Raw genomic sequence first — 27,182 nt, 5'->3', positions numbered from 1 at the left:
ATCTATGTGACGCAAGGAACATAAAGAAATACCATCAATCTCTCCAAAATGTTCAGTAAATTATTTTCTGTCAAAAGGCTTCAGACAAAACTTGGTGCTATACTTACTTATATGAAGGTTCATATTATTAAAGGTCCCATATTTTACACTTTTCCAGTGTTTTATTTGATTTGTTGACGCATAAGAAGATACATTTGTGGTTTAAGGTCGGTGGACTGACTGTTTCTGAGTGAGTTCTGGGGCATGGCTGAGAGCGGCGTCTGCTTTGTTGCGACATCACAAAGTTACAGAAGTCCTACCGGCTCGTTTTAAGGCTCAGTTTCTGAATACAGGCTGTGTGCATTTCTCTGTGGACTGAAAACCTACACCTGCTTTATAATCAAAAAAGACATGGAAATTTACCTTTAAACAATATGAGACCTTTAAACAGATAAGTTCCCTGTTCCCATTTCCACAAGGAACAAATTCATAAAAAAAACTTCTGGACCTTTAAAATCTATGTATAACAAATAAAAACAAAATGAGCCGCAGTTTTGTAGAAAGTTTATTTGATTTTAGCAACACATCGAAGCATGCAGTTTGCATATATTCCAATTTAATATTTATTTTTCATCTTTCCTTTGAGGAAAAATGGTTTAGAAAAGTGCATAGAAGTTTATTTACTTACATACAATAAGCATATCAATCTAATAGGGAATAGGGAATTAGCAGTTACAAATATAGATTTATTTTGAATAATTAAAGAAACAACTTTTTTTTGGTCATAGGAAAATATCACTTTTCAAACACAGAAAAACAAGACATTAAAGTCACTAACACAAGCAGTAATTTGTGCTAAAAGAAGATGGAAAAAATACAGTTAAAATTATCCCAATTTACGTATTTGTTTCAAATCCACGTGTCATTTAACATCAACATGAAAGCATTGATTTCTGAGTTTTAAAAAACACAACCTTTATCACAACACTAGCCTTTAACCTTATGTTTGAATACTTGAACATACACTGGTCAAAACCAAAAACTTAACTGAATAAACTGCTGTTAGACAGTGACCAGGCTCTCCATCACTACTTGTTGGCGCAGTCGGTGCAGAGGATGTCTCTTCCCTTGGCTACAAAAGGCTTGTTGGCCAGACCGAGGGAGCATCTCTTACAGTTGAAGCAGTATTCGTGCCAGGAGCTGCCCTCGTAGTTCACAACGTTCACGCCTTTACCGAAACCTGTGAGGAGAGAGGAGTTAGAGACGTCTGCCGGTCTTTTATTTCCTTCATTTTTATTTACTTTGGCTTCTGCTATCACACCAAAGATCTCTGAGGACTGTAGTTTCAAACTGTTGATGACATTTGAGACACTCGATTCTCAAAAGCCTTAAGGAAGGAACAGTGTACATTGGGGAGTGTGGATGCTTTTCCTTTAATATGTTTGTCTAGATTATATTAACTAACTCTGAACATTGTAAAATTTTTGAATACAAAGTTTAAGAGAAAAACTCAACATGTTCATGTATGTTGCCCTGTCAGTGTTTAATCATCAGCATTTTATAACATCACAATCTTCAGTTTTAGCTCAAGTTTACCTGTGATGGGGTTCTGGCAGCTGCTGCATTTCTTAGCCACAGAGCTCTTGTAGCAGTCGACGCAGAAGACCTGGTCCTGGTGGTTGGTGAAACTGGTCCCTGCCAGAGGCTTTGAGCATGAGCTGCACACAAAACAGTGGCTGTGCCACGGCTGGTCCTGGTAGTTCACTCCACCAGAGGTTATAGGCTAGAGACAGATGGAAGAGAACAGTTAATAGTATGAACAGTGGTATCATCCCAATGTTTTTATCAAAATCCTCCTTGTTTTATTAATTCAGTTTCAAGGCCACACAGAGATACACTATTGGAAGAATGAAGGAGGAGGGCTGGTCTGTTACCTGTTGGCAAAAAATTACCTGTTTGCAGCCAACACAGTGTTTGGCAAACTTCTTGTCATAGCACGGGCTGCAGTAAGTGTCACTTCCTTTGGAGAGGAAACTCTGCGACCCTATTGGCCGTTTACAGTTGAAACAGGTGAAACATTCATCATGCCATGTGTTGCCTTTGTACTCCACACTCTCTGTGCCTGCAGGAGATGAGAGAAGAGTTGATAGTACTTCAGGGAAACAAGCGAGGAATAGGTACAGTCTGCAGATGATAATTGTTGAAACTCAATATGAAAAACATAAACATTAGATGCAGCCAGTGACTCCAAGTCTAAACCATGTGTACTCTCTGCAAAAATGTTAAACAGTAGTTTAATGCCATTATTGTAGATTATCGTATATATACATAAATGTCTTGATGACTTCGTTTTTTTCTTTGGATTTTAATTTGTAATCTCCAACTGGTTTTCCTCTACAATAACACATAGGTCTTTGATTTTAAGCATTGCAAATCAATGTTTGCAGGTCATCAGTCTCACCAGCCAGTATGGGTTTATAGCAGCAGTGGCAGCGTGGAGCATCCTCTCTGGAGCAGCACTTTCCACACATGATGCGGTCGTCCTTGGTGCTGAAGGGTTCCTTGGCCAGAGGCTTGTAGCACTTGACACAACGGAAACACTCCTCATGCCAGTACCGGCCCTTATGGCTGAGCTCCTGATGGAGGAAGAGAGGGGATTTTTTCTTTAGAGGTACGTGAAAAGACGTATAAAAGGGGTCAACACTGTCAAATTCAACAGACCCAAAGAGAAATGCGTCTCATCTCACCTTCATTTCCACAGAGATGGGTCGGTGGCACTCGGCGCAGGAGTTGGCGCAGAACTTGGTGTGGCAGCGGACGCACACCGGTCTGCCCTCGCTGCGAACGAACCTCTTTCCACCGAGGTCTTCCCGACAGTAGAAACAGTTCGAGCTGTCTGCCATTGTCACACCGAGGGAGACTCACACCTACGGCGAACAGAGGAAGAGAGGAGGGAAGGTAAACTCATGCTCATCATGAAATCAGTATTTAGAAATCATCTTAAAACTGATACTGATTTTATGAACTCAACTACTAATAACTTCAGTAATTCTGTGCTCCAAGGATGAAAAATTCTCATCATAATTTCCCAAAGGTGGCAACTGAAACTCCAAAATGCTCAGTTCATACCTCATATTTATTGCAAATGTTTGGCATTTTAACTTGATAAATGGCTGAATTTGACATTTTTGACTATCAATAACCACCACACGGGGCCGCTGGTGCTGCATTTTTCTGTAAAAGCGACTGAGCACACATGTCAGTTTCAGTGTTTGTACCATGTTGTTTTTACTGCTAATCAGCAGTAACTGACCTGAACTGAATTTCACATCTCTTCCAGTAATCCAACTTAAGAAGGCGACCTAAAATCACCACATGGGGGCGTTGTCGGTGCGTTTAGTGTGACTGAATAGAAAGAAAAATTTACTGCTGCTGATTAGATGTCTCTTATTATTTGCTCGGATATTTGTTTTATTTGAAAGCATTGCTGCAACACATCTGAGTCTGTGTGTATCCACCTGTGTGCTTGCATACTGTATGCGCACCACATTAATGTGAGGGCAGCATGTTCCTCCTCACACCCTCACACCTTATCAGCTTTAAACATACAACTGATAAAACCAATAAAGTTTGATGGCTGATTTGAGAGGCAGTAAAATTACTAACACCCACATTTTTGAATCCTTTAATTTGAAGTCGTTTAAAATCTCAATCAGATTCTTGAATTCAACATGCACATCCCTGTCACAGTAACTAATTTCCTCATTGTGCTGTAAGCCGACTTCATTAGTAGTTATGTCACCAAATCTCAAGTTTGTAGGTCAAGTCATTCATCATGAGCACAGCTCTAAGACAAAGGACTTTATCTATATTTCTTGTGACTATTAACAAACAGGTGACACAGTGCTGTTTGCATTACATACACTCTGGAGTTTAACCACTTACAGTAACACAACTCCCACTTTTCTGTTTAGCCTCTGTCTATCACTGGAGGCATTTTCTGAGCTGTACACATAAGGACCTTGTTTACTGTAAAGTGTGGGGAAAGTGCTTATTATTATTCTGACATACAATCTGCTTAAAGATCAGTTCATACAGATCTGTTCCTAAAAAATCTAAAAAAAGATATTTCCTAGTGAAAATCTGTAAAAAAATAAATAAATAAATAAATAAAAAAGATAATATTAAAAAAAAAAAACAGTGAGTCTTAATTAATTTTGTTTTATGTTACTTTCCCATAGTGTCTGACTACATGTACATACTCATCAGATGATGATCAGGCACAACTTTTACTCTGAAAAGACCTGCAGCTGCCTTCAGCCGTGACAAACTCCCAAGTTATGAGTCCATCCATCCATTTACGCAATGACTACACTTGTACATACAGTTTTAATGTGCTTGTATTTCATCTTCATTTTTATATACTTCTACCCAATACAGTACAATACACGAGAGTTTCTGCCTTTTAACTCACTACATTTGTTTTATTTTATAGTTTCAGATAAATTTTTTTTAATTCTAAATACATAAGCTAATCAAATTTGTTGCATTGTTGTGAATTACAGCATATAAACTAGTTAAAATTAGTTCCACCTCCACCAGCTACAACATTTTAGACATTAATATATTGCTATTAATGATCCAATAATATGATATATGATAGTATACTGTTACCCAAATGATTTCTGTACTTCACTAAGATTTTGGATGCAGGACTTCTACGATTAATGGAGCATTTTTACATTGTGGTATTGGTAGTTATAGTTAAGGAGTCCATCTCAGTACTGGTCAAGTGAAATTAAGTCCCAAAACTGGACGGAGGATTGTGCTCAATAATTCAATTATAGATTTGTCTTCAACATCCTTATGTAACTGATTCCTTACACCGCAGAGTCCAAAAATCACTCCCCCTAAAATACATCACACATAAACTTCCTAAACATAGAGCCGAAAATCACCACGTCGACCACAACAACACTGACCAGAGAGCTGTGATTACAGGGTCAGGATTTCAGACGGCGAATAATAGACAAGATGAGGGCAACATCACGGCTACACAAACACACAGAAACATAGAGGAAGAGATGGATGAAGTCTGTTCACTCTGTTATTCACGCCGGCTGCCTGCGAGGAATTCTCCCAAAGTGCTGTGAGAGAGCTGAGGGTGTGTGCGTGTGTGTGTGTGTGTGTGTGTGTGTGTGTGTGTGTGTGTGTGTGCCCTCACTATGAGGTGAACACATGAAGGAATGCCTGGTATGACTAATGTGGTGAGATCTGGAACGTCGACAACTCTTTTGACAGAACCTCCACACACACACACACGCCACACACACTCACACACTCCACCTCATACATGGACCACTCCCTAGGAAACCACCAAAGCCACAAACTATAGCATTTGCCTCTTGGTTGGAGCAGCATGTCAGCACAGAGTCATGGGGAAGTTCTGCTTTTGGCTCAAGACCGACGTTACCACAAGTTTGGGCTGCGTTCACAAACATTCAAATCCTGCCTTTTCTTGTGTCTTTCCTTAAGCTCTCCGCAAAAGTCAGAGTTGGGTCAGAGATTAGTTTTTATAGGCAAGGCCCGAGGGATGTGACAGACGCTCTGATGCTTTCAGGGGGGAAATCCTGGATGTCCACAGGTGTACAGAAGTGGTTGTTGGCTGTCTGTCAGGTGCTGTTACTTGATCTTTATGTCAAGAACTTGTACTACAAGTTGATCTAGTTTAAAAATCATTCCCCAGACCATTTGTTTTTAAATCAAGAAATCATTACTCAAAGATTTTCAGTTAAAAATAGCTGTTGTTTGTTGATGTTAAGTCTGATCTGGGAGGATTGTGACAAATGGAAATTAGAGTTATGGCCTTTTTTGGTCTGTTAATATTCAATGGAACTCCTTATTTTCTGTTTGACTGACAGCCAACAGCCAAACCAGCAGCTTTGTGAAGGGCTGTGAGCTAAATGGTAATGTCAGCATGCTAACATGCAAGAATAATATTTATTGTGTTCGCTATCTTAGTTTAGCATGTTAGCATACCGTTTACTAATTTGCAGAGAACACAGGTACAAGGTTTGTTCATAAACTAAAGTATTGGACGAATTGAAAATTTGGCCTGATGATGGCGCTAGAAGAATCTCCATCTCCAGAGCCATGCTGCTAGTGTGGCTAAAAAATAACATTTGCAGCCCAAATATTCTGCAGCTAAACAACATCTTATTGGATTACTTAATGCGACTCAGTTGCTCTTTTGTGTATTTTTTCCCCCATTTTTCTATTCACTTTCTTACTAGCCGAGGCACATGCTGACCTTATTACTGAAAATTGCTCTGAACTGAGTCCTCTGACAATTTTTCTATAAAAAAAGAAAATACTACAACTTCAATTAAACCATTAACTTGTTTCCACTTAGACAAGGGTAGAAACAGAAAATGATCAGACCAAAATGTTTTTTAATTTGATTTTTTTAAGTGATTAAATTTAACCTGTTTAAAGAAAACCTTTTGCCATTGTATTTACAATTTTTTAATGTGGCCAGAGAAGAAACACATTTATACCAGTAGCTGACAGCACAACATAAAGTAAAAAAAGATTTATACAGTCCTCCACTTCAGGCTTAAGCAATTTCCACACATTAGTTTGTTACTCAGAGTCAGGCTGCTGTTTGACACAGCTATGTGACTGAGGTTCATAAAGTTGATTCAACTTCTTTTGTGGTCTTGTGGTCCACAACAGCCTCACAGGAGGCCAGCATCATGTGGAGTGGTCATACATCTTCCTTTCAGTCACCTGCTAATTCGTTACTCATTAATGAAAAAACCTGCAGCTGGTTTATTTGTTCACTGGGCGAGGTAAATCATCCATCTCCACTGGAAGACAGCAAAGACGACACTCCTCTGCTATTTACCTCTTTTCATTTTATCTACATGTCCTTCTTGCTCTGTCACTTCCTGCCTCTCACTAAACTAATAAGAAATAATATAGAATGTAATTTTCTGTGCTTTCTGTCCCTTTCTTTGCTTGTTTTTCCTCAAAACTGACAAACTTAGTAGAAATACTTTACATATAGGCCACATATATACAGTATATACACCGTATATATACAGTGTATATAGTGTATATACATACAAACAGTAAATGTAAGACTGTAAGGCAGGCAGTAATAATGCTTGGCTAACAGCATCGTGAAAATGTTATCTGATGGGAGCCGAACAATGGCTGACAGGAAGCGAGCCAGTATCCACACAGGTTAGGAGAAAATAAATCAGGTTTCACTGACGTCAGCCGGCTCCCGAGGACAGTGTTGCTACATGTCTTCACTTTGTTTTTCTGCAGTAAATATTCTTGCTTTGTCGTGACACAACGGCACGTATACATCATTTTCTTCTCTCCAAGCTGCCAATACAAAACCCCTATGTTTGATCTCCATGGAAACAGTTCAATATGAAATGAAGTTGTGATGTGCAGTCGGAGCTGGAGGCAGGGTTGAGGGCAGCGCTGCAGCCAAGGAAAACGCTGTGTGTGTGCTTGTATTAATCAAATTGTGGGGACGTCAAACTGTTCATAAAGTCACATTATGGGGACTCGCCTCCCATTTGGAGGCGAAAACCGACATTACGTCTCATGGTTAAGACTTGTTCCATGGTTCGTCTGAGGGTCAGGGTGCAGCACGTAGTGGTTATGGTTAAAAGATAAGGCCGATGTTATTCCACATTCTTACTATCATCAGATCAACTCAAACAGGAGTAAATTGCGCGTTTGTTGAGGACTATTTTCAGTCACAGATAATGACTCAAAATGAGCTACAGTGTCCGTATTCAAGGTAATGAAGGAACATTTCACCCAGTGCAACTTTGTGGCTCATTCATGTGTTTTTAATAGTTTCGACAACAGTGGAGGTTTGAGTTATATCAAGCTCTGGATACATAGGCAGTGATGGTGGGATCAGTTTATTGTTGGTTTTAGTCATAAGATAAATATCACCAGCATTATCGTTTGAATTGAGTTAAGTCTCCATGCAGTCTGCAGGCCACTCAATTTAAAAGATTTCAAAACTACTGGTGATTTAGCTTGAAATTTCTCCTGAATCCCTTCATCTCCTGCTTTTTTTCCCCTCTCATCTTTTCTCCCTCTGGGTTTGTTTATCCTTTCCGACCGCTGTTGAAGTTTCAGCCACCTGACTGTTACAATTACAAACCCCCAAAGCCTACCACACCGCTGTCGGAGCTCTGTCGTGTAAAAATAGAGCACACAGAGGTGACATCATGTCCTGTGTACAGGAAGAAAATCACACGCATGTTTAAAACACACAGGGGGATGAGAAAGAGACGGAGAGAGAAAAATAAAGAAACACAGAGGGAGAGAGAGAAAGAGGGAATAAATCAGACGGGGCCATCTAGACCAGACAAACAGAAACAGTGCGTATTATTTTAGAGAGTCTGCATGTACCAACCGTGTGTGTGTGTGTGTGTGTGTGTGTGTGTGTGTGTGTGTGTGTGTTGGCATGAGCTTATCGCTGAAGAATGTAGTGGAAAAATGAGAAACAGGAAGTCTCCATCAGAAGGGTGAAGTTGGCACCGTCCAGCCACACACACACACTCACTCAGTGAATTTTTTAATGTCCTGGCTATTAATAAGTTTACATTAACATTTCATTAATGCCAACAGACCCACATTAACATAGACCCTGGCTGAACTTATGTTACATTCAGTGTGCTGCAGGTGGGACCTCGGCAGACTTGCCTTTGAAAAATGTCTGACTCTTAAATCACGGACTTGGTGGCAGAAAATAGAAAATATCTTAATGGGACTTCCTGGTGATTTAAAGACAGATTTGGGTTGAAACAGTGAATGTACTGTAATGCCCCCTTTTATCTACATTTCTTCCCACTGTAATAGTAATGTAGACTTAAAATGAATTGAAATAAATAAAGAATAATGGCTTTTAAATAGATTCACCTCCTCAGTGCAAAGGGTCACTCATTGTTTTTTTAAATGTCAAGGCCACGACATGATGTTGTGATGGTTACGATAGAAATGACCTTTAAATTGTGGAAGTGTGAAAGTTTGTGGTTGTAATTAAGTAATGGACCTCCATGATTGTGTTTCAACATCTGGCTGATTCAAGGGATAATGTTTGAAGGGAAAATGCACCCAAAACGTTAGCAGTGTATTTGGAAGCTATTATATATTAATCTGTCAATATTCAGTTGTCTTAAGTAAATTTCTTTTTTTTTTGTCTTTCAGGATGAAGTAGCAAGAGCTTTTTACAAAACTCACAATTCTGCACACAAAGAAATCCATCAAAGAAGAGGAAAAGATGCATCAACAAAAGCCTCAAAAGACCAGAATGCATTGTGTCAAGGATACCTGTGAGCAAAAAGCTTTCTTCATAGCTGCTGTTCACCAATGACATGCTAACTTTGTCTTTGACATGTCTTTAACGTGTTTAAAGTGGGTTTATCAGAGCTATTCTTTGAACATGACGCTGAGAGCAGTGGACCAAAACATCAAGGCTGCGGGCCATAAAACCAAAACAATGCGCTTAAAGACGCTAAAAGGCTCTGTTGAGCTGAGGTTAAGTGTAGAGTCAGGTGATAATCCTCTGCGCGGTTGTCATTAGCAACACCTTTCACGTTAGACGCGTTTTATCCATTGTTAATATGAAAATGTATCATGGCCCAACTACAACAACATCATTCTGGGAGCGTTCCCACCAATGCTATTTCAAAAATAAATACACATCAGTATTTGAAACTGAGCAGCGAGTTCAGCTAAACATTTTTACTCCACATCAGCCTACAAAGACAGATAATTGTTTTATTTGGCCCTGGTCAGCCACATTCCAGACACAGGACTAAAGCCGATACAACAGATCTGAGTCGTGTAGACCCAGCATGTCCCACTACAACAGGACAGACATGATGGTTTTACCAGAAGGTGCTGGTTAGCTGTATTCAACCTAACTCACTTTGATTTACACACACAATGTTTCTGCATGATCTTCTGTTCTCTCCTTCCCGTCTCTCACTTTGCAGTTCAGTGACTGAGACGCCTTTCAGAACAGAGCAGCTGACAAAACTAAAAGCCTTCAGCAACAGCAGTGTATGACCAATTTCCATTTCCATGAATATCCATGACATTCTGTGTGTGTGTGTGTGTGTGTGTGTGTGTGTGTGTGTGTGTGTGTGTGTGTGTGTGTGTGAGAGAGAACCTTCCCCACATCAGACTGTTGAAGTCCTGTTGAAGAACTACAGAAGTTCCAAAGCTAACGGTTAAGATTTAATGTTGAAATGATCTTTTGGGACATTTAAGCTGTCTGTGTCTCATGAGCCTGTTTGCTTCCAAACTCTTCCAATCTCCCTTCATAAATCTCCAACCAACAAAATCCCTGCAAATCTCAGTTTCTAACCATTCCTCCAGATTCCTACCCTGACAATGACATCACCAAGCCCATACTTGAACAGAAACACTTCAAAACGAATGCCAAACATAACTATTTCTGGTATTAAAATATAAATACTTATTAAACAAACTTTCTCTTCAGGGGACCAAGCATCAGATCATTTACCATCAGTTTAACAGTTAATCCAAGGGGCTAAATGATGATAGTTTCACATGTTGGGAAATACATTAATTGGCTTTGTTGCCGAGAGTAAGATGGGAGGATCAGTGTCAAATGATCAACGATGATAAATGTGAAACGATAGCTAGGAGAAGCTTAGCCTAGCTTAACATTTGGAACAACTGGAAACAGGGCAAGAGGTAGCCTAGAACCGCTGAAGCTCTCGTGTTAACACATTATATGTTGTTTGTTTGATCTGTGCATAAAATGAAGTGTAAAAATTACAATTTGTGGTTTTACCAGTCTTCACTGATTGCATGGTGATGACAAGACCCCAAGAAATCACTGCCCCTGGCCAAGAAATAGTCCCACATAACCCCCTGTAAAACCACTACTTGCCATTTCTACACTTTGGATTTACAGACTAAACAAATGAGACATAGCGTATTAATTAGTTAGCTTTACAGGTGCTGGTTTTTGTTAATGTTTGGACAGAGCCAGGCTGGTTTTTTCACCTTGTTTCCAGCCGCATCTAATGCAGCGGCTTGCTAGCCTTTCCACATTAAGATCTGTTTTGGAGCATATTTGAAGTAAAAAATATTAGAGAAAAGTTACATGCTGCTGAAAAACAGACATAAGTGTATTGATGCCGTTATGTAGCACTTGCCAAGATGTGACAAAAAAAATCTCCCAGTGTTAAAACAGTTTTTTTAAATCCAAACATATCTGTAAAATATTTAATTGGTCATACAGCTGTGGCCCGTTTTCTCAAAGACATGTATCTTAGATGTCCCAGATATACATCTATCTAGCTTTGCTTCCCTCTTTTCACATAATACAACACAAGACAAAAGCTCTTTCTTTCTGTTAATTTCACAACCACTGATTAACGTCAGCTGACTCCAACACATCACAACAGGTTTGAATGGCTGCAGGTCAAAGATAAAACACTGCTAAGTTTCTCAGTGAGAGCCATTCAAAAAATGAGTTTACCACTGGGGATCAATGAATGGAAGAACACAGTGCACCAGTATCCAATTTACAGTCTGTCCTATTAAAATCACAACAGGCAAAACACAACTGGGAGTTACCATGACGTGAAGTCAGACAAATTGCATAAAGTTTTATGAGCCTGTGATGTATTTTATGGGACTGAGCTCATGGTAATTTCTTTAACATTCAGGCACCGGCTTCGACTTAAACAAACTAAAAACTCCCATCAGCCTTCAGAGAAAGGTCGTCACACACACATATGGGTATTGGTTTACTTACTGTCTGTGTGTTTTTGCATATGTTAGTGCGAGCTGTAATACTACAAGTACTTCCATATGACTGTTAAAATCAGCAGTGCTATCTTGTATATTACCAAACATTTTATATTAAGATGTTGCAACATTTGTGAAGGTATTACTTCAACAACTTACAACATGCGTGTTTCCTGTAAACTTACTGGAAAATTTCTCATTCTCCTTTCAGCCTTGTCTTGTTGCTTTGAGTCGTTTGACGGATAAATGACCTTTTATTAAGCAATTTATGAATAATCACAGGTTTCCTAATATGAATTAATGGTTGCAGTGAGAATCAAAATTCCAAACACCTAAAACTTGGAAGAAAGATGTCAGTCGCACACATATGGATCTTGAATTTCTTCTCAACTGCTTGCAGAATAACAGTGGCTGGTAAATCCAACACTGAGGCCATATGCATCTCTGACATGGATGTGAACACACACACACACACACACACACAGAGAAATGAAAAATAGCAGTACAGGAATTTTAATTGACCTCTGCCATGCATTTTTTTGCCTCAGCAGTTCCATCATTGGGTGAAAAAAGGAGACTTCCTAACTGGAAACAGATTTCAGGAGTAGCCCAGGCTTCCACAAGTCAGCATGTAACTGTAGCTCACACACACACACACACACACACACACACACACACACACACACACACACACACACACACACACACTTACATAGACAGACACAGCCAACGCCCCAGACAACTTAAAAGCGTGTTTCCTATCCGGATATCAAAGTGCTGCTTTGCAAATTAAGTGTGTATGAAATCTCTAGATGTGATGTGTGAGAGAGGAGCATATCACATACTACTGTACACTTTGTTGTTGCGGGACATATTGTATAGGTGATCAGCCCTGAGCTGCCTTTTCATGAAGATCAATAGTTTGTTTAGTCAGACTTTTATAGTGCAATAATAAAAGATAAAAGAGCGGCTCGGAAGCTGAAGATCATCACATCAGGCGTGACATATCCTGAGTGCTCAAAGTGCAAACAGACCTACAATAAGTGGTCGGTTTAGTTTAAAAACAAGTTTAAGGAGAAAGAGGTTTGGTTAGACTGCAAAGTAATAGACAGCGGAGCTCGTCAGCCAGCTTACCGGGTTCGGAGTGATGTCTGCAGCGGTGGATGAGCGGCTCTTTGGAGGCAGCGGAACTCCGCTTTAACGAGACCCTCACACGTTATAAGTACCGCAGTGTGTGGCTGCGTCAAGTTCCACACGCTCACGAGTAGGCTCAGACCGGAAATAGAGTGTTTTACTTTCAAAATAAAGCAAAGTGTAACGCTCGAAAAGAAGTGGTGAATTTACCTTCAAAATAAAAGTCAATGTGACATTTCTATATATAGAAACGTTATGTCAACTCACACCAGCTTTTGAGAAAATTGTGTGAACATGCTAAAAAAAAACTGCAGTCTCCTTATGCTTGCTAATTTGTGATAATGTTCGTGTTACCTATACATATTTATTAGTTGTTGCCTATATTTTTAGGGAAAGAAACAGAAAATTAAGGTTGATTCTTGACCTGGGAAATAGTCCAAAATAAATAAATAAAATTAACAACTTGGTTCACTCACTAGCTTCATCCTGAGCTTTCATACTTCAGCAGATGCAGTTTGCTCAGTTGTCATGGAGACAAATCATGACAAATGATCAGTTAGTAGCCTTACAGTAAAGGGCTTCATAGGGACATAATTTAGGGACTGCATCATTTAAAAGAGAAAAGACGTGTCAATTTCACGAGTTGTTTTTATTTATTTCCAGTACACTCGCAAGATGTCTGACTTAGAAGACACTGTTAATAACTTGAGGACTACACAGGGAAAAAATCTATTAAATATGAGATTATTTTTCCCTTCAACGTAAGTTCACATTTTAAAAACATTCACATATAGGCCTATTGCAGGTGTACTTTTCACAAATATAACTGTCATGTACAGTTTCTACAAACAGCAGAAACATAGTCTAACATTTTCAGGTTTTTAGTTGTGGCTGCTATTGTAAGGTTACAACTGTTTCTTCAAAATTCCCATACAAACAAAGTTTTATGGTTCAAATACATTTAGCAAACAAATGAAAATCAAAGAGTACTTTACTAAAAGAAAACAAATGCAAATTCACTCATGTTCATTTGTCTGGGTGATTATACAGACACCAAACCTCATATTAAGAATACTGCTTGAAGATCATGTTGATACAATTAAAACAAACATTTTCACATTTAAAAATATAATTTTGACCAGGAATTATTTTCTACCTCAGTCATAAAAATTTGCCTTGCTATGTTAGATGGGCCTGCTCAGCAGAAAACAGGACAAACAAGGATCTAAGGAGATAACATGGTGCAAAATGCCTCTCATTGAGATGGGAACAAAGTAGACGAGCCTAATTGCCAAAAAAGGTGCAAAACCGACAATTTATCAGTAAAAAGTCTGTGTCATCCTCCTGTGTACTACTATTATATCTTTCCCTTCACCTTCAAATTCAAATTGAGTTCTTAATTGTTTCATTTAAAAAGCCACATGTACTTTTTTGACAAAGTATACAGTTTCCAAAAGTACACAAAAAGATTATATCTGACAAAATATTAAGAGTTTTTTTTCCATTAATTAGTATAATATTTTAGTTTGCACTGTTTAAGACAAATATTAAAATGCAGGCACTCGCCTAATGGCCTAATTATACTGGGAATACGATATATAACATCAAAGGGTTTAGTGTCATATAAAAACCAAAAAGATCATCTTACTTCACATTAGCAAATCAAATATGTACAAATCTACATTAGTTAATTCAATTTATGAATAGGCACTTTAATTCAGAACAGTTCAGCCAGCCCTCAGTCATCTTTGATGATACAACATCACAGAGACATGGCAGTTTTTTTTTTTTTTTCATTTAAAGATGATTAAACCAGATGACGACAGAAAACCCAGAAAGACATTAGCCCTAATAACCACAGCAGTTGATTTGGCCAGATCAGCCACACACTCAGCCTCAGCCCCCCACACACACACACACACACACACACACACACACGTAAAACTCACACACAGGGAAGCTCTAGTTTCCGAGTATAAAGTACAAGCGTCTGCTACAGTATGGGAAGGAGATATTGTTTTAACATGCACACACTGTAGAGGACGACAAACTCCTGGAATGAACATCCACCTCCCTCGTGACTTCCCTGCTGTACAATGTACCTTCAGTGGGAAGAGTCATAGTGCTTTTTAGGAAAAGGTTCGCAACAACAGCCTTTCGTCACCAAGCAGTCCTATTAATTAAAAACAGGGCAAGATAATCATTAATGTCACACTACAAAATAACAAATAAATAAATAAATAAACAAAATAAATCATTACATAAATAAATCATTTTGTGTTAAATAAATAAATCAATACGTAAAAAGACCGATTAAGAGGAGAAGATGCAGGCAGTGCTAAAATTTAGGATAATGGAGATGCTCTGGACACTGTCGTGAAAACAGTTTGAGTTTTTTGGTTGTTTTTTGGCCTTATTGTATTTACTGCTTACTACTTTTTTTAGCTGCAACTAAAGTTTATTTTCATTAATCCGACAATTATTTTCCTAAATAATCAATTAATTGTTCAGTCTATGGGATTATTGTTCTCTAAAAAAAAAAAAAAAATAGTGAAAAATCCATTTACATTTTCTCCAAGTCCAGGGTAAATTCTTCAATTTGTTTTGTCCAACCAACAGTTCAAAACCCAAAGATGTTTAATTCACTGTCATAACGAAAAGTAGCAAATCCTCACATCTGAGAAGCTGAAACCAGAGAGTGGTTGGTATTTTTGCTTGAAATATTACGATATAAGAGAACTGATCGCATGACTGGAGTGTAAAAATGGTTGCCAATTAAGTTTCTGTCAATCAATTAATAAATTAATCTGCTAACTGCTGCAGCTCTACCTACGATCTTGTAGCAAATATTTGATGTCTTTTAAAGTTAAAAACCCAGTACTCTCATCACAAGTCTCAATGTCCTTGCCTAGTTGCTACCTCCAATCAAAATCCTTGGTTTCACCCCTTTGAACCTTCTCCACCAACTGAGCCGGAGGCAAACACACGGGATGCAGGAAAAGATAACTCAGTTAGTGAGATTAGTAATATAACTGTAGTCTAAATGCTCTTTAATAGCAACGAATTGTCATAAGTAGTACCAGAGCAAAGTGTCAGGGTAACTGTGAACTGCCCTAAATGTTAGATACTGTAGGCCGTCATACAAATACAGAAGCTAGACAGATACAGGACCTTTTGTCAGGAGCAACTTCACCACATTGAAAAGTGTAAACTGCATATTAAACTGTTTTAGGGTTTGCCACGCACGGTCAGGGTGTTTGGGGCTTTTACAGAGCATAGATAACAGCACTGGCATATTGCCACAGTAGTACAAACATAGGAGCACATACTACTGCCCCATTTTTTAGCCTCAAATACTGGCTAAATGTGCATCTCACCTGATTTAAGTTAGTAAGCTTGAGGTGCTCTCGATTTACAGTACCTTACCTTACATACAGTGCATTCGCATTCAGGATTACAGTAATCCACCTAAATGGTGAGTTAAATCAAACACGCCTCAAGTTTGTCAGAAAGCTGAGACTATTTTAAAAATGTTAAGAGGGGAAAGGTGGCAGCGTCAACATGGGACAACAACAGTTTGACATTTCAATCAAAAATCCAACCAAATCAACTAACAGATTGTTTTCTTGTGAAATCAGCTTAGATGATTTGAAATTTTTGAAACAAAACATCCTGACAGTGCAAGCCGTCTTACAGTCTGTGTCTGCGAGGGTCAGAGCGTGGCGGGGAGGGCGGCGGGGGCAGGGTGACGGTGGTCGGGGGCTCCACTGGGTCGTCCATCGGCAGGACCAGACGGGTGCCCCTGATTGCAACCTCATGCTCCGCCAGGGCGAGCTCGTGATCCAGACCCTCATCAGACGGGCCGCCCCCGATGCTGGCGGTGGAGCGTTTGCGGTTTATAGTGTGGGATCCTGATGCGTCTGTGCTGACGGTGACGTCGGCGTACATGGAGCTCACGTTGGCATCGTTCAGGATGAAGTCAGAGTCATCGTCATGGAGCGGACCTTCATTCTGGTGCATGGAGAGGGGAAAGGGAGAAGGCGGGGAAAAGCATGAGAAAGAAGAGATGAATGGGAGCAGCCAACTCCAGCACACACTGCAGGGTGTAATGCTGTATTTCATACGGTCTAAAAAGTTACTGTTTGGGCATTTAATGAAGAGACACTTCAACTTTATCGAATGATGTCTTATGATCAAACCTCATAGGCCTGTGGGCTGGTGAGGCATCGTGCCAGCGGTCCACAACAAGCAGGCAGAGTAGCAGTGAGAGGAGGACCGCTATGGGTCAGGAGAGGTTTCAGGTAGCTGGTGAACAAGCTTCTGTCAAGGACTAAACTATTTAAACACACTAACTTTCAATTAAACAACCTAATTAGTTAACAAACTGTCTGATGTCTTGGAAGATGAAACTATGAAACAATCAAAAATGATGTATGTGTTTTGAAATATTAAGGCTGTGGCTCTTTTATTAAGATCAGTAACACTCCTGTGCAGGGAGATCAAGTTACAACTGTATATTTCTTAAAGTTTATAAAGAGCACCCTCTGGTGTTCAAAGCTGAATTCAGCATCTACAGTTCTGAAGACAAGGTTTCATGTAATCCATGGCTCAAAGGATACTTGTGGTCAAAGTTATACCAGATCCTGAAGGGCCACGCGCTCTCGTGTTTGGTGTTCCTCCGCTGTGTCCCATCCAACACCGTAGAACTCTGTGAAGCACAACTCTTATATTTAGTCACTGTTTCATTAATTCAATGTTTTTTATTTGACCTGGAGTTAGCAAATTGACAATTCAACCAAAAACATGAGCCTCTAATGTGTAATGATCACTTACAGAGTTTTCTTGATCAGAGTCCACACCCACCCTAAAAGAGAAAAGGTAGCAACAGGGATTTTGACAGAAAGACCTTCATTAGTGCGGATGAAACACACACAGAGAGATAAACACATACAAACAGATGCACAGCCTTACGGTATGCTCATGAATGACAGCATGGGCATGGTGCCGCCGCCGCAGATCCAGACAGTGAAGAAGACAATGAGGAGGGTAGTTGAAAACATCATCTGACGAGCGTACGTCGCTGTGTCTCGGATGGAAAGAGCAAAGGTCATCGCCCCACGCAAACCTGGAGGAGAAGCAAGACAAAACAATGAGAGACTAAGACAGAGTTTATGTGTGAGAGGGGCCCACAGTGAGGCAGTGTGCAATTTTTCATTCATCATCAACTCAAGAAACACCTACAAAATATGTTTTTAACTCAATAATTATTAATTACTGCAGTTATTTGTTGACTAGCTTATCCTGCACAGTCTCCTTAAGTGAAACACATACTCACATATGCATTTGTCGCCATAGCATGCTAATCAGTTGTATTAAAAAAAAAAAAGTTGAACATATTTAGAAAATGTCCTGTGATTGGTTTAATTTCAGCATAATTACAGGAAATAACCTGTGGGTTTAAAAACTAAGAAACAATTATGAAAAAGACATGAAGGGGATTTCTATTTTTAAGCCTGTTTCAACAGTAAATGTCAGCTGACATACAATAGGGGCTGTTATTCATAAAAATACTGTGTGTGAGTAGGAGGGTTGTTGGTCTAGAAGAAGATAATTATCCAGGCCAATGGCTAATTTATTTACACTTCCCTTGACAGTGTATTTTCATGGAACCACGTCCCAGGTGAGTAGTAGTTTACTCAATTTGGGTCCAAGCCAGAGAAACTTTACTCATCTTTACTGTGTAGAAAATAAGAGACCCCACAGACCTCACATACCTGCAAACATCATGACGTGCTGAAAGTTGGACCCGATCTTGTTCTTGCGGCCCAGGTTGAGCAGGAAGGACAAAGGGTAGATGTTTGCTGCTCTGCCCAGAAACACTGCCACCTATACCACGCAGGAAGGTCAAGGACACAACACATTGAAATAATGATACCGTTCAAGGCAGGTTGGAATGGAAAATAATCGTGGGTAGATGGTAGTTTGGAAATTCTGCCTCATGGTTGACTAATCTTAGTTTTAAATGTGTTCTCAATTTAAATTTGCTTTTCCTATTATTCTTGGGCTCCATGAAGCACAGAATAAAATAAGATGCATGTACTGTCAGTCCTTCATAAAAGTTTTGGTAATACTACTGCTAGCATTAGTATCATGACGTATTTTCATAGAATGACAGATAGAATTTTTAACTAATGCAGGCAAGTGAACATGTCATGGTTTAAAAAAAAAAACTGAGGTCATGTGGAACAATACGGTATGTCAGATAGCCACTCATCTCTGGAGCACCAGAAAGGCCTTGATTAGTTTGTGCGGCGCATCAACACCAGGCAGAGTAAAGGATACAAAGGCTCCAATGATGAACAAAGGGTTGAAAACATGTGACTGGAAGGAGAAGAGAGTCAGACCCATGTAGGAGAAGATGAAGTTCTCTGCCAGGAAGTTCAGCAGCTCAAACAACTGATGGGGGAAGAGACAAACAGATACACATACTGAAAACAAACAGGATGAAAACTGAAACTGAAAAAATTTACATAGCATTCATGTCACTTTGGGTAGGTAAGGTAACATGTGAATGTTTCTTGTAAACCATGCATTCACTGTGTTCATCAGATGACTCATGACGGCATTAGTGAGAAATGTTACATGTCTTATCAAATTTACGGAGAATAATGCTTATATTTGTGTGTGTGTGTGTGTGTGTGTGTGTGTGTGTGTGTGTGTGTGTGTGTGTGTGTGTGTTCCATCATAGCAAACCGTGGTTCTTTACCAGGAACTAGCACATGAGTAATTTCACAGTAATTTCGTTTGTATGCAGATTTTTATCCATAACCATGAAAGATGCAGTTGCCAAATTTAACTGGTGTGTAGTTGAGATCAAAATGACGGGCATAGTCGCTGGTGTGTGCTCTCTAGTTCTCTCATTTATAGTTTCCAATATAGAAAAATACATGTTTATAGTGCTACTAAACGGTAACTATCAATAAACTGTACTATTCAGCTTTATTTATTACCTCTAAGTGTAAAACTTTCAGAAAATATGTGAGGTGGATGTCCACATGCGCGGTCACTGTAAGGGCTCTAAATCTCATGTAAACCTTGCCCAAATGAAGACTGTGATATTTATTTGCAGTCTTTGAAAATAAAGTTACTGCCATAAAAACCAACAACAATGAGTCCACCATCACACAGTGCTACCAAAAGACATATGTGTGAACTTTGTCGGCATCTGCTTTTAATTTACTCACTAAAGTTACATTATTCTTAAAATCCTCAGCTGATGTCCCGAGTAAAACTAAGAGCATTGTTTGCATCAAGCTAACAGACTATTTAGGGTTATTTCCTAACCTTGAATCTTAGTTACTAGATATCCAGAGACATGTCTATCATGGTTTTGCTCAATCTCACTGCTGCTGTTGATAAAGATGACACAAGTTCTAGTTCAGATCCTATCTATGGTGGTAAATACAAACATCTTGCCCTGTCATGCTGCATTGCATTTATAAAAGGGGCAATATTGTTTAGGTTCTATATGCCGAAGCCAGATGACCCAAAGCTATTTGTACGAAGGACCAGCAGACCATCAGGTCTATCCGCTGTGTGCTTCAGTGAATAAATGACATCAGAGTGTGGATGTATCTGAACTTAATGCAACTTCAACATCCTGTCTTTTGAGTATTTCTTTTCAAGGCATTTTTCTGTTATTTGCTTTTATTCTGTGCTTTTCTTCAATTCTGTACCTTCTGCACTAGATTTTTTTTTCTATGGAAATACAAATAACCTATAACATTGGTTGGACTAGTACTGGCAGTAGCACTATTGCAAAACGTGTTACAGAGCAATGATTAAAGCTGTTAGTAGATACAATGGGATGGGATCACTGTAGTTGCATTTCACCTGTTTGGTCCTGTCCTGAGATTCCGGGGAGAGATTGTTGTAGGTGTAGTGAGCCTGAGTGATCCCACAGAAGAGCACAGCTACCACACCTGAATAAAAACAAAGATCAACAGATTTAACTTAAATGTCACTCAGAACATATTAAATTATACTTTGGAGGAGGGGGTCAAAAGCATTAAAAAAAAATCACTTTTGCAAATAATATTTTTGCATGCAGGAGGTGTACCTGTGAACCCGCAGGCCTCAGCCAACAGGAAAGTGCTCCAGGACATGAGAAAAAAGAGAGCCGTCTCCAGCAAGGGGAAGTCCCGCAACTTAGTGAACTTGGTCACGTGATCAAAACTGAACGTCAAGGAAAAAAACAAGAGCTGGAACACCTGCAGCCATGATATTTTTGAAACAGAAACACAGAGATAAGACAATCTGAGCAGATTAAATAAGACAAATAAATCTGTAAAAGTACAGAAGTACTGTTCTCTTTTGGTATGCATGAATAGAATTCAGGCTACATCCATATGGGCTTTTTCTTGTTTTAAGACAATTATGACTCCAAACTGCACATACAATGATTAAACAGCTGCAGTTTTAGATAGAATTTGGACGTCTGTTTTAATTCCTTTAGTATTACTCTGTTGCTGCTCATGCATACCTGTGAATATAAATTATTATATTCACATTAATTATTATCATTCAACATTATGTAACTGTAAGAACCAGGTGAAAGGATATGAGAGCAGTCATGACTCCAGTAGCCACTCCAAGAGCAAAGGATCCACTGAAGACACCCAGGAAGATGCCGAAGGATTTCAGCATAGCCATGGCCTCGAAGCTGTGGCTGTTGTCTCCCGCAGGCTGGTACGCCACAATGGAGCTGAAGGGCAGGTAGACATGAGTACACAGAAATAAAACCATTTTCATGAAGAAAGGAAATAGGCCTGTGTTCTGAGAATCCAGGAAGAGCAACGGGTCAAACACATGCTCAGATAAAGACACCAACGGAAATATCTTTGAAGATGGTAGACAAGCATCAAATTAAACCTGCAGAAACCCGAACCCAAATCCAATTCTGATTCTGTACATATTTAGCGGATTTTGGTTTCCCTTTAAAAAATAAAAGTAGTAACAAAGGCTTAACACACATGGATTGGAGTTGGGTTTTACAGTCATAAAAAGGGAAGAGGTTGGGGTCTTGCATGCTCTTGGATCTTGGATATCTCAACTGTATTTGACTGATATCCAATAAGAGTGCAAATAATTAACCAATTCAAGTGCTACTCCTTTATGAGAAGTACCACCCGAATTACCTCAAGACTAACAAAGCAGATCACCAGCACTAACATCCAGCAGTAATAAACCTTTTAGACACAAAATTTTCTAGTCATCTGCTCGTTCTGTAGAACATTGAGAAAAATGAAAAATAAGACTAGGAGTGGATATAAAGGGGCTGCAGAAGCTGTGGGGTGTAGGGGAGGGCAGTGATCATCGTAATGGATCATGTCTACACTCTAAATAAAAGATCTGCATCACATTGACTGACTTGAGATGATCAGGTTCTAACACTACAACTCTGCGATCACAACCACGCAACCAGCCCAACAACCAACCCACCCACCCCCCCACCCACCGGGGGCTCAATGTCTGGTTTTCTCCCAGCCATTCCTCTACCCCCTCGGGAAAGACTGGGCCATCATCTCCTGGGGAGTGCACAGCTCCAGCCCCTTGTCTACTCTGTTTCTCCAAGCGGAGGAGAACACTGCATACATACGTACAGGCAGGCGATGAATGACACGGGTGGGTGAAGGAAGGCAAGCAGTGAAATGACAGGGATCGATGTTAGTATGATTAGTGTTCATTCATGTGCAATGTACAACAGTTGAATTTGCCACAGTTAGACTCATTATAGTGCAGGTCAGCAACACATAACTGGGATTAAAGGTCAGGTTCACATTTTTTTTTCAAATCTCTCTTAAAACAATACTGACTTGCCCCTATGCACATTTTAAAAGTTATTGGTCACTGTAATTGTTCCTCCTGTCCAGGTTATGAAAGAATCCCTTCCTAATGCAATACTAATTTAAGTGATGGGGGGATGAAATCCTCTGTGCAAAAATGATTTTTAACTGAAGCTAATATGAGACTTCAACAGTCAGAATCAGACCAAACAAGCTGGTATCTTTTAAAGTTTCAGTATTTGTAATGGAAAATTATTTTGTTTTACCATCCTTCAACTGCAGCTTAGCAGGGGAAAAAAAAGGATGAATTTCACAAGGAAATCCACTAACTTGAAGTCTCTAACTCAGACTGCTGAAGCCTCACACAAACTATCCTTTAACGTGGACCTACTGTTGCTTTGGCGAAGTGTGTGTATATTTCTGTAGCATGTAATCAGTGCTTACGAAGAGAGGACGATGGCCACAGCATCATTGAGGACACTCTCCCCAAAGAGTAAAGCATACAGGTCCACATCCACCTTGAGCTCATTGAAGATAGCCAGCACTGTCACTGAAATATGAAGGAGAAAAAAACACTGACGTGAATATTGTATAACACAACACAAGCCAGATTAAGCATTGTTATTGAATATATGGAAGCTGAAACGACTGAAAGCTAATATGACTCTACCTACCTGGGTCTGTTGCCGAAACAATGGCCCCAAAGAAGAGGCAATCAGTAAAGTAAAAATCTCCCGCTAGCTGACCCACAACTTTCATGAAGGAAACAAAGCCATACATGATCAACCTAGGAGGAAAGAAGGATGATGAAACATTTGCAAAACAAACTTATCAGATGAATCGAGGCAAGCAAAAGAGTCTGAATGTCAGGCATAATGGTAAAAACAAAACATCACAATGTCTGAGGTTATTTCAGAGACTACAAAATGACGTACCCAATAACAAAGCATGATACAACTGTTCCCATGAAAGCATATGCCAGGATGGAGCCAATGTTTCTGAAAAAATGTCTCTGAAACAGACAAAAACAGTTTATTAAAATATGAAAATATTCTTAAACTTAAACTTATTCTGTAGTAAAAACAACATATAATTTTAAATAATATTATGTAACTTGTGTAAAATCTTATTTGCGAAAAACCTGAATCTATATTTCCATTTGAATGTAAATTTCCATGAACAGAACATCATAAATCCCTTTGACTCTCTTACCCTTTTCAGACTGTAACCAGCGTGGAAGATGATGGGAGGCAGCAAAATGTTGAAAAACACCTCTGGGTCAAAGGTCACCTGAAGGCAGTAGTTATAAGAAGTTATACACCTATTTACAAAAAGTGCATTCCCCACAACCTGACACACCTTTCCAATATTCTTCAGAGCATATATTGTTTTGTTTTGTATGCAAACAAGTAAAGTTTTTACATTTTTATTGACAGAGATCATGTTTAGATATGTAGGTGCTATTCCACCAGAGGCTCCAGGCACCTAGCAACTAGTACATTACATTGATGCATCAAAAGTGCTTTCCATGTTTTTTCTACAAGTGTGTAATGTCGGATGTGGATTTTGGCGTCTGTCCATTGGTCAAAAAATTTCTTGGCTGATAATTGTCTGCCAGAAACTACAAGTAAAGCAACATGTGTGTATAATCAGTGACACTGAGCACTGCAAGCCCCAACCCAGAAGTTCCTGAATCTTAAGAAACTACTGCCACCTTAGCATGCACTTTTTGGGGGGGTAAAACTATCTCCCTGGAACTTAATTTAAACCCTAGTTCTTCTGGGGGAAACACAGGTAGGGGAGCTGAGTTGGAAAAGCACCTTACGTAAGAGGCTGTTTATCACACTATACACAGTAATATGGACAAAGCTCAACTGTATTTATCACAGAATTTGAAAGTTTTTTTATCCTAAATAGTTATTTTCAAACCCTTTTCAGTATATCCATAAAATATATTTTCAGTTGGCAACTTTATATGCTCCATCTGTTCATCGCCTTGCCTTTCTCAGCATCTCATCATCCTGAACTTGGTGCCCTTTGCTCCGGCTGACTTCCCCCTTCAGAGTGTACTCGTAGAACCGGCCGCTGACGTTGACCAACAGAGTAGCAGGGCTGGCGTTGACTGCACAGCTGAGGACCAAGTCACTCATGCTCTGGGGCACGTGGACACCAAACCGCAGGATCACACCCACCAACAGGCCTTCAGGGAGGAGAAGAAGGGCAAAGCAGTTAGCCACGGATCTCAAGTAAATATCCCTTGTGCACCAAAATAGGGTGAGGTTCTATTTAAAACACCTGCCTTGAATTATTTGAGTGTGCTACATACTTGAATTAGATTGGGGTCTTACAAACAACAAATATTAATTGGGCCAAGTTAATTATTCTCAAAGCAATAGCTTCATCAACACAGCTTCTCACTGCATGCTGGAAATGAATGACTGTGCAGGTGTCTGACTAGTTAAATGGGAAGAAGATATGCTTTTTTTCTAGCTACTATAACAAAAATATACATTTTCCCAAACACTTCAGCTGTTATCAATATTACATTATATTTCATTATTTAATTGACAGCTGACAGAATGACAAAACTCTAAAAAAGATCACCATAATCCCGCAGTCCTAAAACAGTTACTATTTATAATCGAAAGCACGCATAATACTGGATACATAATACTAATTTGAATGCGAACATCTCTATAGATGACTCACTCAGGGAGTTTCCCCCATGCACAATGAAACCTAAGCATAAGCTGTCAAAGTGAGCTTACAGGTCAAGTCTGAGGAGCTAACACCAAGATAGCCAGCTAGTATTAACGCTAAGTTAAATTAACTGATTGACATTATCGTTAGCTAACGTTGGTAGTCTTACCATAGATCATGGCGAGTCCTGTTTCGTGCAGGAACCTAAATCGCCGGTGTTTGAACAACCATATAGTTAAAATGGTGAGTGTTAAGAGCATTATGAATATGAGAAGATTGGCACTGTCCTGACGATGGCTCTCCTCAGCCATCCTCTCAGTTGCGACGTTGTCCATTGCATTGCTCTCGCCTTGGCTCCCGACGAGCACGAATGTCAACAGAAAAGGCAACAACAGAAGCGCTTTTGACGGTTTAACACCAAGAGGGTGTCTTAGTGTAATTCCCATTTCGACTTTCTGTCAAACTGTTACATTTGTTGTTTAATTCCTTTCGGTTTTGTAGGGAAACTCCTGCTTGGACTAAAGGAGAGCAAATGACAGCTTCTTCCGCAGCCGTTATCAAAACACTGGGATTTCCGGTTCTTCAAAATAAAAGTCATCTCATGATTAGTGCTAGTCCCGTGAACAAAACAACAACACTACACCCAAAATGTTTTTGGGGGTTTTTTGTTCAATTTGTTTGTTTTGTTTGTTTTGGTTTTTTTTTTTTTTTAATCAAAGTAGCTACCTGTAAGCCACCTGTGAAATTTACTCTGATTACTCTGTTGTGGAAATCTTGCTGTGCTCTTATACTATAGCAGACAAATCCCCATTACAATAAGAAGACAAGTTGAAAATACTATCACACAAAAAACTTCCAGTTCATACTCAAAAACACCTCTGTGGTTGTCCAACCAAAGTGTCTCCAGGGCCACAGTTTGCCATGATGACACACACACACACACACAGACTCACAGAGTGAGAACAATAGCAGCCCTGCTATCATGGCTGGTAATAAATCAGTCTCACAGTCTTAGTGTGATATTTATTTTACAAGTGGTTTGATTGTCTAAGACTTGACACTATTTGTGATATTTGACAAATGTAATATGATCTCTGTGGAGAAAATACAGTCTTTGTTTTGAGTGGCTTTTAACTCCTCCTCACATATTTTAATAACGGTCAAATAATGCTCATCTAATACTCATCCTCATGGTCATTGTATTGCGTTATAACTTTCTAGTTTTGGTAATGCCACAGAAGTATATTATACACCATGATCCACCTGGTATATCTAAAGATAGCATTTAGCACCATAAGGCTTTCATTCATCTTTGATGCAATATCAATATGGTTTAAGTATCAATCTCTTTGTTTTTCTAAAGGTAAAAAAAAATATTATTCTGACATTTCTGAGTCATTTTGATTTTAAGTCAGTATTTCATGTGACCGTGTAATTTTTCACTATTGATGAATAGCCAAAAGATTCGGACAACTGTGTGTGGCTACACAAAGACTGTGCATTTCAGATAGTTTTCTATGTGAAAACAGGAAAAAGAGCACTAAGATTACGGTCATTTTCACACATGTAAACAAGCAAACTACTGTTCAATTCACTGGAAATGAACTGAGATGAAATGATTGTAGCATAAGAGATCAAATGCCAAATTAAAAGATAGGTAGATCCCCTTTTTCTGATTTTGATACACTTACATGC

The 27,182-nt window shown here is 39.2% G+C and overlaps 2 protein-coding genes across 2 annotated transcripts; both read right to left on the bottom strand.

Moving 5' to 3' along the window:
• Positions 1 to 531: 531 nt before the first annotated feature.
• LOC111672071 (four and a half LIM domains protein 1-like) lies at positions 532 to 13,079 on the bottom strand. Its single transcript, XM_023429357.2, has 6 exons — positions 12,943 to 13,079; positions 2,727 to 2,906; positions 2,441 to 2,615; positions 1,932 to 2,101; positions 1,576 to 1,762; positions 532 to 1,219 (listed from the first exon to the last, which is right to left on the bottom strand). Exons 2-6 carry the CDS (start codon positions 2,880 to 2,882, stop codon positions 1,068 to 1,070), a joined length of 840 nt encoding a protein of 279 aa, XP_023285125.1. The 5' UTR covers positions 2,883 to 2,906; positions 12,943 to 13,079; the 3' UTR covers positions 532 to 1,067.
• A 493-nt stretch (positions 13,080 to 13,572) lies between these two features.
• On the bottom strand, positions 13,573 to 26,031 carry LOC111672138 (sodium/hydrogen exchanger 6-like). Its single transcript, XM_087180132.1, has 16 exons — positions 25,657 to 26,031; positions 24,788 to 24,987; positions 24,000 to 24,077; positions 23,723 to 23,799; positions 23,462 to 23,574; positions 23,232 to 23,337; positions 21,565 to 21,706; positions 21,062 to 21,167; positions 20,836 to 20,924; positions 19,285 to 19,398; positions 18,717 to 18,828; positions 17,914 to 18,067; positions 17,776 to 17,806; positions 17,562 to 17,650; positions 17,142 to 17,247; positions 13,573 to 16,953 (listed from the first exon to the last, which is right to left on the bottom strand). The coding sequence occupies exons 1-16, from the start codon at positions 25,931 to 25,933 to the stop codon at positions 16,633 to 16,635; spliced, it is 2,115 nt and encodes a 704-aa protein (XP_087036258.1). The 5' UTR covers positions 25,934 to 26,031; the 3' UTR covers positions 13,573 to 16,632.
• Positions 26,032 to 27,182: the final 1,151 nt, after the last annotated feature.

The sequence above is a fragment of the Seriola lalandi genome, unplaced genomic scaffold (genome assembly GCF_002814215.2).
Source record: "Seriola lalandi dorsalis isolate HSWRI2012SDOR001 ecotype SW California unplaced genomic scaffold, Sedor1 jcf7180002054893, whole genome shotgun sequence".
Lineage (NCBI taxonomy): Eukaryota > Metazoa > Chordata > Actinopteri > Carangiformes > Carangidae > Seriola > Seriola lalandi.
Note: the sequence above shows the minus strand (reverse complement) of the source record. Positions and strands in the feature narration are given on the sequence as shown.